Genomic DNA, 12,886 nt, shown 5'->3' on the forward strand with positions numbered 1-12,886 from the left:
TGGTGGGATAGCTACGCATGGACCTGGGAGACAGCAGGGGGACATCAGTGGCAGGATAGCTCTGCATGGACCCTAGGAGATAGGAAGGGGACATCGGCGGCAGGACAGCTCTGGAAGGTGGTCGGGGAGCTGCACAACTTTTCCCGGTAACCTGCTTGTGATTGGTTGCTAGCAACCAGTCACCTGCTGGTTAACTTGGCAGCCACTGTCGTCCATCTGGAGCTGTACTGCCTCCGATGTCCTCCTCCTGCCATCCATGCAGAGCTGTCCAGCCACCGATAACTCGATAAGGATGACCACAGTGAGGGCAGCTGATCATGCTCCTAAATGGCGGGACTGCGGCCGGGCCAGATGAAACAATGACTGGGGCCTGACCCAGTCCGCGGTCTGCCATTTTGTGATATCTGCCCTAGAACATTACATGACACAAATTTCGAAGAATGGTTCTCCTTTCTGTCCATATGTACAGAATATTACGGCTGAAAGTCTGGTTGGCTGAAGCTGCCTGTAAAATGCCCCTTAGGCGTATGCTCTTTTGAAGCAGGATGTCTCTTTGGCGAGGCACTTAAATTCATAAACCTTTCCTCCTGGAACATATTTTATTTCCTACAATGAAAGGCTCCAACCCCCCCTCCCCCCAATCTTCTTCCACTTTTACCTCCTCACAACACAGAGTGCCGCATCTCTCTTTAGGCTTCATCTCCAAAAACCTATTTCAGCCCTTCTTTTTTTAGTGCAAGAATTGGAACACCAATCTCAGACACCCCCCCCCGTGATCATCCAGTGATTTAAAAAGGGTACAAAATAGAGTTCCAAACTCTACCCCATTGTTTGGTTTGAAAAAAAAAAAAAAACAATAAAAAAAAAATCTGCCCAAGGACAGTCAGAGTTAGAATTTCCCTGAACCATCTCTTGTCCCAGGGAGTGGTTGTTCGGGTCCTATTGGAGGACAGGTTTAAAAAATTCTATGCAATGTTTACAATATCAAAACCCAACAGAGGTGTTCGCCCTATCCTGGACCTTAGGTTCCCAAACAAATACCTTTTTGCTTTCACGAGTTTTGCATGGACTTTACAAGGTCAGTTATTGCCTCTCAAGACAAGGTGAATACTTGGCATTAGTAGGCATTCAAGATGCCTACCTCCATATTTCTATTTACCAAACTCATTAGCAATTCCTGCGCTTCAAAGTAGGGGATAGACACTTCCAATATGTTACTGCTAATTGGCCCATTCACTGCACCCAGATTATTCACACAGGTTCATGTGCCGTTTCTTTCCTCTTAAGAACTAAGGGCATTGAGATTACTGGGTGCCCCACACAATCCAATAGAAGACGATGGCCAGCATGGCAATTACAGATCCAGATGGGAAATTCTTCTGAAGTCCCCATATTCATAAAACCAATCTACCCACCAATATAGGGGCACTCCTTTTTATCAAAAAATTTTGAAAAAGACCAGTCCCCTGTTGGTCTCCAATGGACAAGAAAATGGACTGTCTCGGTACCAGTTTGGACAGATACACAAAAAGGATTATATAAAATAGAATATTTTTATTTTTACAAAAAAGTATAAAAACAGAGTATCAAAATGCGAAAGGAGACATACTATATAAAATTCATACCAGAGCAAAAAATATGGACACATCACATACAATGACACAAATTATGCACAGGGGAGAGAGGGAAAACACTGCCACTTATCTGAAGGTGTCAAGAAGCAAGCAAAGTCACCTTATATCGCAAGGTGCAGGGTCACTCTTAATTGTTTGGAGGTGGGATTCCTGGTGAATGTGCAGTAAGGCCTCATGCACACTGGACATTCCAGTAAAGCCAGTAACGTAAGCTGTAGAGTTTTTGTACTAGCGTTTTTCATCCTACTTTAGCGTTTTTTGGCGTTTTTTAGCTGTAGCGCTTTTTAGCTTTTTTTTTTTTTTTTTTTTTTTTTTTTAGCAAAAATATACTCCCATAAAATCTTGGGGCCGCAAATGCTGATAAACGCCGAATAGCCACGTTTTTAAGCCGTTTTAATTTTCTGAGCTGGAGCATTGTTGCAACTGAAACTCATCTCAAAACCCACTAGTTCTGAGGGGTTTTCCAGCTAGAAAACGCCCCTGCCAAGAACTGCTAACAGCCTATGTGTGCTTGAACACATAGGATAACATGCTGGGCAAAACGCCTGAAGCCAAAAACGGCAGCTATAAAAACGTCCAGTGTGCATGAGGCCTAATGCTTTTAAATAAATAGACAAACTTTTATTCTTACATTTTGGTTTTGTTTTAGGCTTGTGACTGTCCACTTTACTGGAAAGCTCCATTATTTTATGCAGCTGGTGGTGAGAGGACTGGATATGTGTCTGTGCACAAGTTTGTGGCTATGTGGAGAAAGTAAGTGATCTTGGTCATCTTTATTCAAAAAGCAGTGAAAAGTGTTGTAACTCATTTCATCCAATTGGAATCCCAGTTGATAAAATGTTGCTGCATGAAGTTGGGAGAGAACCCCAAAAGAGACATCACACTTCCTGTGTCTGTCCACAAAGGTTCTATTGTCATTACATTTTAAGGCTGTCTCTCATCCCTTTATTAAATTATGAGATCATCTTAAAACATATACCATTCCTTTTTAGAAGTTTTTGTTAGACTTAAAGGGTAGCTCCACTTTCGTGGGAAAAAAAAGTAGCAAGTGTCATTTTTGGGTGAGATACTCCCAAATGTCTAAAAGGATTCCGACCCTGCCACTTTCCTTATTAGAACCCTGCAAGTGCATCAGCTGATTGATAATTATAAAATCCTTCCAATTTGTTTCACTTTCCACATGGACACTCTTTAACCACTTTCCCGCCCAGCCTATATCAGAATGAAGGCCGGGTTGGTGTTTCCTTGTTCTGAGTGGATGTCATATATATGCTGTCCCACAGAACAAGGTGCGCAGCGCGACATTCGATGCGACATGTCCCTCGGACACACCACATCTCTGATCAGTTAAGAGCCTATGACGTAGGCTCCTTGCCATGTGATCATCTGTGTCCAATCACAGCTGATCAGTGTAAATAGGAGATGCCGGTTATCGGCATTCCTCTCCTCACGTGGACAGCGCATGAGCAGATGAGAGCTGGATAGGCGGCGCTTTTCAGTGGGGACATCTGCACTGATAATCAGTGCAGCCCCATCGGTGCCCCATCAGTGCTGCATATCGGTACAGCCTATTGGTGCCCATCAATGTAGCCTTATCAGCGCACATTAGTGAAGGAGAAAAATAACTTATTTATAAAATGTTACAACCAAAACTTTTTTTTTTTTTTTTTTTTTTTTTCATTTTCATTTTCGTTTTTTTTTTTTGTTTTAGCAAAAAATATAAAACCCAATGGTGATTAAATACCACCAACAGAAAGCTCTGTGTTTGTTTTGGGTACAGCATTGCATAACCACGCAATTGTCATTCAAAAGTGCAACGGTGCTGAAAGTTGAAAATTTGGCCTGTGCAGGGTAAAAGTGCCCTGTATTGAAGTGGTTAATGACCTTGAGATCACATTAAACTGTATTATATGTTTAGACTCAATGAATAACATCCAGCCTGCTGAGGCCATCACTTCATTTTAATAAGGGCAGACATGTTGGTCAAACTTGGTAAAGCGTGACTGCATGTAGGCCATATGTCACAACACCTATGGGGGTCCTGCTTAATAGAAAACAAAAATGAAAGTAAATATGAAACTCACAATCTATCTCAAACTTCAGAGGCATGATTTCCTAACAATAGTTTGTTTGCACACTCCCACAAAGCCATAATGAATCAAGTGTTGCAGCTGTGCTCCTCCGTTACAGCGGATGTGTATTTTCATCTTGGAGAATCTATTCTAGGGTATAAAGCACTATTTGAAAAATATAAAAATAAATAAAAGTTGACATTGGAAAAATTAACAGCCCTGAAGAAACTAATCAAAAGTGTATCTCCTGTCCCTTATGGTTGTTGTACTGTATTCCTTAGAATCTTACACACTTGCCATGATGAGGCTGCAAAGTTTATTCAGCTTCTTGCCAAGCCTAGCTGCAGCTATTTGGAACAAGAAGATTTTATTTCATTTTTACAAGTAAGTATTGAATTTCCAAGTTATGTATGTTGTGGATTGCAGCTCCTATTACTAGATTTTCATTTACTGTATAGCAGCAGTGTGATGATACTGCATACGTGTAAAAATTCAAAGCCATAAAACAAATATTTCTCTATTTAAAGACATACAAAGAAAATTTAAAGCGAGCAAATATAATTGTGGAATATGTGGTGTATATATAATCTAAATGCATAGTTATATGTGAAGAAATCCATTACTATTTTTGTGTTCAAACTGTTTGTTATATTGCTTTGCTATTGTACAGGATGTGGTAAACACGCACCCACATTTAACTTTTTTGCGAGAGGCCTCTGAATTTCATTCCCGCTACATAACCACAGTAAGTAACAATTTCCTCCTGTCTTCTATAGTGTTCTTGCTTGTTTTCTGATATGTCTTTTAAAGTAGAACTAAACGCAAAAAGGAAAGATTTGCTATCTGCTAGGGAAACGTTTAAAATTAATCGTGCCTAAGCATTTCCCTGCAAATGTTGCTTTTTGTCTGGAATTTCTGAAAAATGGCAATGCATTTTTGGCTATTACCTGCAGTTTGAGATCTAAAGTCACTGATGTGACTTTGCCTGCCATTTTTCTTTCTCCCTTGAGCGCCGGTTCACATTAGAAGCGGCACGACTTGCAGGGCGCCTCACCGAGGCGACCTGCACACGACTGCCGCGGCGACTTGCAAGACGACTTCTGTACAGAAGTCTATGCAAGTCGCCCCCAAAGTAGTACAGGAACCTTTCTTCTAAGTCGGAGCGACTTGCGTTGCTCCGATTAGAACGGTTCCATTGTACAGAACGGGAGGCGACTTGTCAGGCGGCTAGGTCGCCTGACAAGTCGCCCCCGTGTGAACCGGCTCTCACAGCCGAAGCTGCTATAAATGAGTAGAAAGGGGATACAAAGTAACTAGGCAGAACCGTTCCTTTTGCCCACTATTAATACTGGTGATCATGTGACTGAAACCACTTGAGTGGTTTCTGAACACACAAACAGGTTATCCAGTTGTGGGGCCCCTTTTGTAGATCACTACACTTCAGAGCATGGAGCACAGAAAAAAAAAGTTTGCATAAGGGCCACTTCAAAACCATTAAAATGAAAGCTGACACTAATACCAAATATATCTTAATTATACAGTAAATGACACAGGCAATATATTGATACACTCTGGGATATAGGTGTGTACCTTCAGGTGATTAGACACTGGCAAAGCTTTTGAGTACACACCCACTGGTGGCCTCCCCTATAATTTTTACATTTCTCTTTTGAGTCCTTAGTTTTGTGCTAGTGTTTGAAGGTTTAGGCCCTTTTTCTCCTTCACAGATAAGCCCAGCCTCATCCTAACTAGTATTATTTTATCTTCCAATTCTTCAATCGAGTCCTCAATGTCTTCTAATGCCAGCAAATAAACAATGTATCCAGATCAACACAACCTCAGTAAAAACCTGGTAGCTGTAGCCAGACCCCACGCTGTGGGGGCAGCCTGGAATTGTGATTTTGGCACTTGATCCTTGTGGAGCGCTCCAATTAGTATTTGGTGCAATGCGTTGAGTTAGCCTCAGGGTGATATTCAGGTCCAGGACCATTGTCCATCGCTTTGGAACCCAGCCCTAAAGACCCCCACCGTGATGAGTGAAGCCCAAACTTTATTTACTATCCAGCATTGTGAACAGGTAAGACAGGGCAACCCTGTATCTCTTACCATTTATCGTATAAAAATGGGGCTGTTGAAATGTATTCACCTCACGGTGTAAAACTTCTTCGTCCAGGGCCTCAAAAACAGTGATTCTTCTACTCCATTTCTCAACTGGAGTCAGATACTGATATGCCAGTCCTAGAGTTCACAGACACAAAAGAAGATGAAGAGATTATTGAGGAAATGATAGCGCAAGCTGTGGAATCGTTTTCTCCCCCAGATTGTCACTGCATTGAAGAGGGAGCTTCATGCAACCTGCAAAACCACCTTCTTCAGAAGCACCTTGCTCCTCAAAACCTGGAGCACTGTCTGCTCTAACCAGACTTCATCTTCAAAATCTTTCAGCCCTTCCTTTCAGCACAAAACTTGGCTCCCCAAGGCCACCAAGTCTTCCCAAAAGCCCTTTTCACAGTGGAGTGCCCACACTCTTCAGAGTGGTGGGACATCTGTTACAGTTACTGCCTCAAGTGCAGGCATCAACAATTCCAGAGAGCCAGGCAATGCTAGCGCTTTTTCATACCTCAGCACACAAATTGTGATCTTGCTGCATTTTTTTTGCAGTGCATCACAATGCACACTGATGAAGTTGGAGTACAATGTCCCCCTGCATTGGTGTCAGAGTGGAATAATAACTCCCAGCATTGGTGTCAGTGACCATAGTAATAACTCCCAACGCTGGTGACACTGGACACATTCATAACTCACAATGATGGTGTCAGTAGATGCAGTAGTAACCCCCAAATTTGTCAATAGATGTAATAGTAACCCACAACGTTTGTGTCAGTGGATGCAGTAGTAGCCCCCTACGTTGGTGTCGCTGGACGCAGCAGTAGCCCCAAACGATGGCAGCACATTTTAAGTAAGGCCATTACCTGGTCTTCTCTTCAAACTTTTTCAAAATTTTTACCAGGGGAACATCCAGGCTTCTGCTGATGCAGCTTTTGACCGCAGGGTTCTCATGGCGACTCTGAGGCTGGGTTTTTTTACCCTTGTTGCTGGGCCTGTTGGACAGTTGGGCTTGCCTCATTGTTGCCTACCCTTCCTATTCATTGCTTAGCATTGTACTGGTGTACAGTTGAGGTAGAGGAATTTTGACATGTCTGTAAATTCCATATCTTGGTGTACACAGGCCACCCCTCCTCTTCCATTCCTTGGTTAACTCTCCATTGCTTGTAACAAAACTGAGGACTTAATGAGCAGGGTAGGGTTGTAAGGGAGGTGCCCAGGGGGCGTGTCCTCTAAAGCTTTACCAGTGTCCAGTCACCTGAAGGTACATACCGATAGTGTGTCCATGGTGTATGAATATTCCATCTGTGTCCTGTACTATGCTGCAAGATATGGAATTTGCAGGTAAGTTTTAATTCCTCTTTTCCAGGCTCAAAATGAAGTGCACTTGCAAAATGGAGAAAAGTTTCATTTTCATTACAAACCAAAATTCCAAAAGTTGGGACACTGTCTAAAAATCTACATAAAAACAAGGAGCAATGACTTGTAAATCTTATAAACCCATATTTTTTTCACAATAGAAAATAGAAACAACAGACATATCAAATGTTTAAACCAAGAGAATATAGCTGCTGTTTGTTTTGTTTTTTTTTAAATCGATGGCAGCACCATGTCTCAGAAAAGTTGGGACAGGGCAACAAAAAGCTGGCAAAGTGGTATTAACTAGGAAAAGCTGGAAGAACATTTTGCAACTTATCCAGTAAATTGGCAACAGGTCATATACATGATTGGGTATAAAAAAGAGCTTTTTAAGCCAGCTATAGACAGTTCAATTCAAACCATGTATGGCCATGCTGATTGTACACACGTTGATCTTTCTATCAATTTGGGTACAACCAGCTTGTTGGATTTTCATGCCATTGGAATCGCACATGAGCAAAACCAGAAACCCTTTCTCCAGTGCTGCAGAGCTGCTGTCACAAAACTTCTTTTTTTTTTCTTCTCCTTGCTTACAGGTTGTTCAAAGGATATTTTATAATGTAAATAGGTCATGGTCGGGTCACATTACATGTGCAGAACTCAGGAAGAGCAACTTTCTACAGGTAAGACTGAATGTTTTGTCTTGATACAGGTTTTGTCCCCCCCCCCCCCCCCCCCCTTGTGTGCAATTTAGGCTACATGAACAGTTGTCTTCCATAGAAAAACAGGCAGGAGCTCTGCAAACCACTACCAGTTTTGGAAGACGTTTGTGGTGTACACACTGTATTTTCTATCCTTTATTCTCCATAGAGAAGGGAAGAACAAGGCCAATTTGGATCAAGTTTTTCGGGCAGGATTATATATGTAGTCCTCCATAAGTCTTTCATGAGAGCCTGCAATACTCACTCTCAGCAAAGCCTTTACTATGCTTCTGTGTTTTCTTTTATTTTAGCACATAGCCTTGCTAGAGGAGGAAGACATCAACCAATCAATAGATTATTTTTCATATGAACATTTCTATGTTATCTATTGTAAATTCTGGGAGCTGGATACAGACCACGATTTATATATTGATGAGCAGGACCTTTCCAAACACAATGATCATGGTAGGTCAACCCTTTGAGTGTTCTGTATCATGTAAACTTGTATCATTTACTTTTTATATTACTAGGCACACCACAAAAAGTTCACATCTATCAAGTTAGAATAAACACAAGAATTCTGAGCACTGAACAGCTGCACATTCCTCATTATTTATTTATCATTGTGTTCTAAATAAGAACTGTCTGTGTTCAACATGGCCACCAATCACATACTTCCTTTCCAATTAGAATCTACTTGACGCCTGTGGACAACATACAGTTCTTGGCACACACTGATATATTTGGAGTACTGCTGTGTATTGTTGGTGACATTATTGCTATCAGTGTATGAATCAAAATCCGTTTAAAATGCTGTTAAACATGCTACACAAAGTTCTATTTTGTGTTTTCAGTTATGAGGTATTCTTGATACTGAAAGCTTTGAGGTGTGTGGTCTGTTCTCAGCGCCTGCTATGTTTATTAGCTTTTGTATGGCATTGACTTGTGTGTTTATTCATTGGTATACAGTACACTCTCTGTTCCTTCCTTTTTACGTACTCCTTCTTCCTTTTAAGCACCTCTACAAAAATAGGCACTTTGGTTTTTTTTTCTTTTTTTTTTTTTTTTTTTTACTTTTGTTTGTTTTTATAAACATATGTAAAAAGAAACATACTAATGTTGCACTTTTTTTATTTCCTTACCCACAGCCATATCTAGCAGAATAATTGAAAGAATATTTTCAGGAGCTGTAACACGGTAAATAGAACATTTGTATTCTAGTTGTGTAAAATGCTGTCTGACAACATTTTGGTTTATTACATTTGGTAAGACCTGGTATAGCTAGCGCAGTCCTATTGTCAGTGTTTGATGCGTACAAACCTTAGATGGCCAGTCTGGCAGCTTTCTACACCTGTCTAAAGTAACCATACCGTAAAGTTTCAAGGATCTTCTTTCTTTTTCATACATCATGGGACACAGAGTCAGGCTAATATCCGTTACCTGCTGGGTTATACTTCATCAGGTGAATGGACACTGGTAGACCAAAGGTCTTCAAGCAGGAAGTGATCCCCTATTTAACCCCTTCCATACAGGAAGTACTTTAGTTTTTTTACCAGTGTCTGCAAGGTGGATGGCACGGTTTGTTTGAGCTCTCTGAGCTCCAGGTCTCTAGTCCCACAAATGGTTCCAAAATGAATCAAGCGATTGGCCGATCGGATCCATTTGACACAGGCTTTTATGCTTAGATAAATGGTACCCGAGCCTTGCAAAGAAGACTCAAGATCCTGCGAGGTTTTGCCTGTAATGTGGCCTCCGGGCGCTGGACCCTGCGGAGTGGACATCCTGGACACTACAGCGCTAGGGCATTTCCTGCAGGGTGCTGTACAGGTCCAAGGAAGTGGACCCTAAATTTGAAAAGTGTACCAGTCCTTGAAGGCCCAAGTGACAGGAACCCGCTGTGAAGGGTGAAGATTGGGCTCTTAGTTTCTAAGTGGCCCTGCGCCTAGATGGGTAAGTGAAACCCCTTTATTTTATTATTGTGGTGTGTCCCAGTGATTGTAACAATCAGTCAAGCTAGCTAAATGCTGGACACCTGTGTGCGGTGACCATATGGGGGAGTTCTGTGCTAGTCACTCCTCTCAGAACAGGGAAGTGTGTGTTTACACACACTCGTCCCTGTTCTGTCTCTCGTGCTCGCATTCGCTCGTGACCGGCGGTCATCGCAACCGTCGGCCACAAGCATTGGCACCCCGCTGTGCAGTGGGCGCACACCTGCTATCCCGATCCCGCGAACTGACGTACAGCTACGACGGTTCGCGGATTGTGCCAACCTGCCACAGCAAAATGACGGCGGCTGGTCGGCATGTGGTTAAAGGATTCAATACAGCAAGTTTCTCGTCTGGCTCTCTTGTCTGTACATATGCGCAGACTTTTATGGCTTAAGAACTGGTCAGCCAAGCTTCTTTGTAAAAAGTTATTGCCAGGTTTCCCATTTCATGGGGAACGTTTATTCGGTGATCACTTGGACAAATCTATCCAAAAGATTTCCGGAGGGAAGAGTTCTCTACTTCCTGTGAAGAAAAGCACCAGACATCCCTCATTTAAAAACCCAGGGATTGCTTCCTCAAATGTCTCAGCGTCAGAAAGGTTCCTCTGCTAACTGGGCACCAGGGCCAGAAAAGGCCCTGGGTCCAAATTTCTTCTAAACCCAGCACCAAGCCCTCCTTTTAAGGGGACGCCCCCACTCCATCGGGTGGGCGGAAGGCAGCTACACTTTGCGGACATTTGGAAACCAACAATTCAGGACGGGTGGGTCACCTCAATTATATCTTGCGTTTACGAGCTGGAGTTGCTGAGGGTTCCCCCTCAGAGGTTTCTAAGATTCAGCGTTCCCTCGGATCCTCCAAAAAGAAACGTATTCCTTCAGGCACTATATTATCTAGTGCATCAAGGAGTGATTGTAAAGGTTACTGTATTTTTTTTTCACTCAAACCTGTTTACAGTTCAGAAACCAAACTGGGACACAAGGCCCATTTTAGACCTAAGGTGAACAAGTATCTATTGATACAGTCCTTTTGGATTGGAGTCTGTCCGCTCAGTAGTAACCTCACTCCAGAGGACAGACTTTCTAGCCTCCATCGATGTAAAAGACGCGTATTTTACACGTACCCATCTTTCAGCCTCATCAGAGGTTCCTACGTTTTGCAGTAGAGGAACGTCATTTTCAGTTTGTGGCTCTCCCTTCGGGCTGGCTACAGCTCCCTGGGTGTTCACAAAGGTCCTAGCACCAGTACTGGGTCTTTTTATGGGCCCAAGGGATCCTGGTGCTCGGGTATCTGGACTACCTCCTGCTCAGAGATCACTCAGTACAGGCTCTAGAACAGAGCATAATATACACGGTGCGATATTTGAAAAGCTTAGGCTGGATCATGCTGAAAAGTCAGCCTTGAGACCAGCTCAAAGTCTAAATTATTTACGTCTGATCCTAAACACCATCCCGTAAGGATCTGTGCCCTGAAGGATCAGGTGCGTCAGATATAGTCACCAGACAACCCTCCATTCGGCTCTGTATGAGTTTTCTAGGGAGGATGGTATCCTCCGAGGCAGTGCCCTATGCCCAGTTCCATTCCAGGCCCTTACAACAAGAAATCTTGTTGGCTTGGAACAGAGGAAGAAAAGCCCTGGATTATCCAATGTGCTTATCTCCTCAGGCATGCTTAAGCCTAAACTGGTGTTGCAGGATCAGAACCTGCGAAAGGGAAAATCTCCCGGTAACTTGGAGAGTACTGACAACAGATGCCAGTCTCTCAGGCCGGGGAGCGACCCTAGACAGGCTCATAGCTCAGGAGAAATGGTCAGGGACAGGGAAGACCCTGCCCATCAATGTCCTATAATTACGGGCAGTACGTCTGACCCTACGGTCCTGGACGGTGGAGCTTCAGGACTGCCCCATCAGGGTTCGGTTCGATAATGCCATGGCAGTGGCCTATATAAACCACCAAGACGGTACCAGGAGTCGTTCAGCTCTGAAGACGGTAAACCACGTAGTAGCCTGGGCAGAGGGACATGTGCCAATTATATCGGCAGTCCATATCCTGGTAGTAGAGAACTGGAAGGCAGATTATCTCAGCCACCAGAAGATCTGCCCAGGGGAATGGGTCCTACACCCAGAGATGTTCCAGGAAATTTGCCAACGTTGGGGATGGCCAGAAGTCGACCTACTGGCATCCAGGTTCAACAACAAGCTACAGCAGTTTGTGTCTCGAACAAGAGATCCTCTGGCAATTGGAGCAGATGATCTGATAGTTCCATGGAGTCGGTACTCCCTGGTTTATGCTTTCCCTCCAATCCTTCTCCTTCCACATTTGTTGGGCAGGATTCGTAGAGAGGGGGGTTCCAGTCATTCTGGTGCACCAGAAGGCCTTGGTTCCTGGAGATTGTGAGACTGACAATAGATGGGCCATGGGTGCTTCCATGTCGCCCCTGATCTACTGTGTCAAGGTCCTGTATTTCACCCCAATTTAGAGTCTCTAACTTTGACGGCATGGCTATTGAAGCCAGGGTGTTAACGGACCGTGGCATCTCAAGACCAGTGGTGTCTACTCTAATGAATGCTAGAAAAGCTGTCACTAGGAAGATTTATCATAAGGTCTGGAAGACTTCTATTGCTTTGTGTGAAGCCAGAAAATGGCATCCTTGGAAATATGTGATTGGGAGAATTCTCTTTTCTACAGTCAGCTGTGGAAATCAAATTGGCTTTGAATACAATCAGAGGTCAAGTTTCGGCCCTATCAGTATTCTTCCAAAGGCCTTTAGCCTCCCATTCACTGATCCGAACCTTTATGCAAGGGGCAACTCACTTGCTCCCCCCCCCCCCCCATTAGGTCACTTATGTGTCCTTGGGACTTGAACTTGGTGCTGTCTGTGTTACACAAACAACCATTTGAACCTATTAAGGAAATTCTGTTAGACTTGCTGTCACGCAAGCTAGCCTTCCTGATGGATATCACCTCGGCTAGAAGGGTGACGGAGTTGGCGGCCATTTTCATGCAGGGAACCTTACTTGATCCTTCAC

At 43.3% G+C, this 12,886-nt stretch overlaps 1 protein-coding gene across 7 annotated transcripts in view; it reads left to right on the forward strand.

The window, feature by feature from the left end:
• Positions 1–12,886, forward strand: part of LOC141127797 (serine/threonine-protein phosphatase 2A regulatory subunit B'' subunit beta-like) — a 117,200-nt gene that overhangs the window by 59,689 nt on the left and 44,625 nt on the right. For all 7 annotated transcript variants that reach the window (XM_073614577.1, XM_073614578.1, XM_073614579.1 and 4 more), the window contains 6 exons: positions 2,284–2,387; positions 3,988–4,090; positions 4,377–4,451; positions 7,768–7,854; positions 8,184–8,337; positions 9,021–9,069. In XM_073614577.1, coding sequence (XP_073470678.1) covers positions 2,284–2,387; positions 3,988–4,090; positions 4,377–4,451; positions 7,768–7,854; positions 8,184–8,337; positions 9,021–9,069 — 572 coding nt within the window. The remainder of the gene's footprint in view (positions 1–2,283; positions 2,388–3,987; positions 4,091–4,376; positions 4,452–7,767; positions 7,855–8,183; positions 8,338–9,020; positions 9,070–12,886) is intronic.

Source organism: Aquarana catesbeiana, linkage group LG02 (genome assembly GCF_042186555.1).
Source record: "Aquarana catesbeiana isolate 2022-GZ linkage group LG02, ASM4218655v1, whole genome shotgun sequence".
Lineage (NCBI taxonomy): Eukaryota > Metazoa > Chordata > Amphibia > Anura > Ranidae > Aquarana > Aquarana catesbeiana.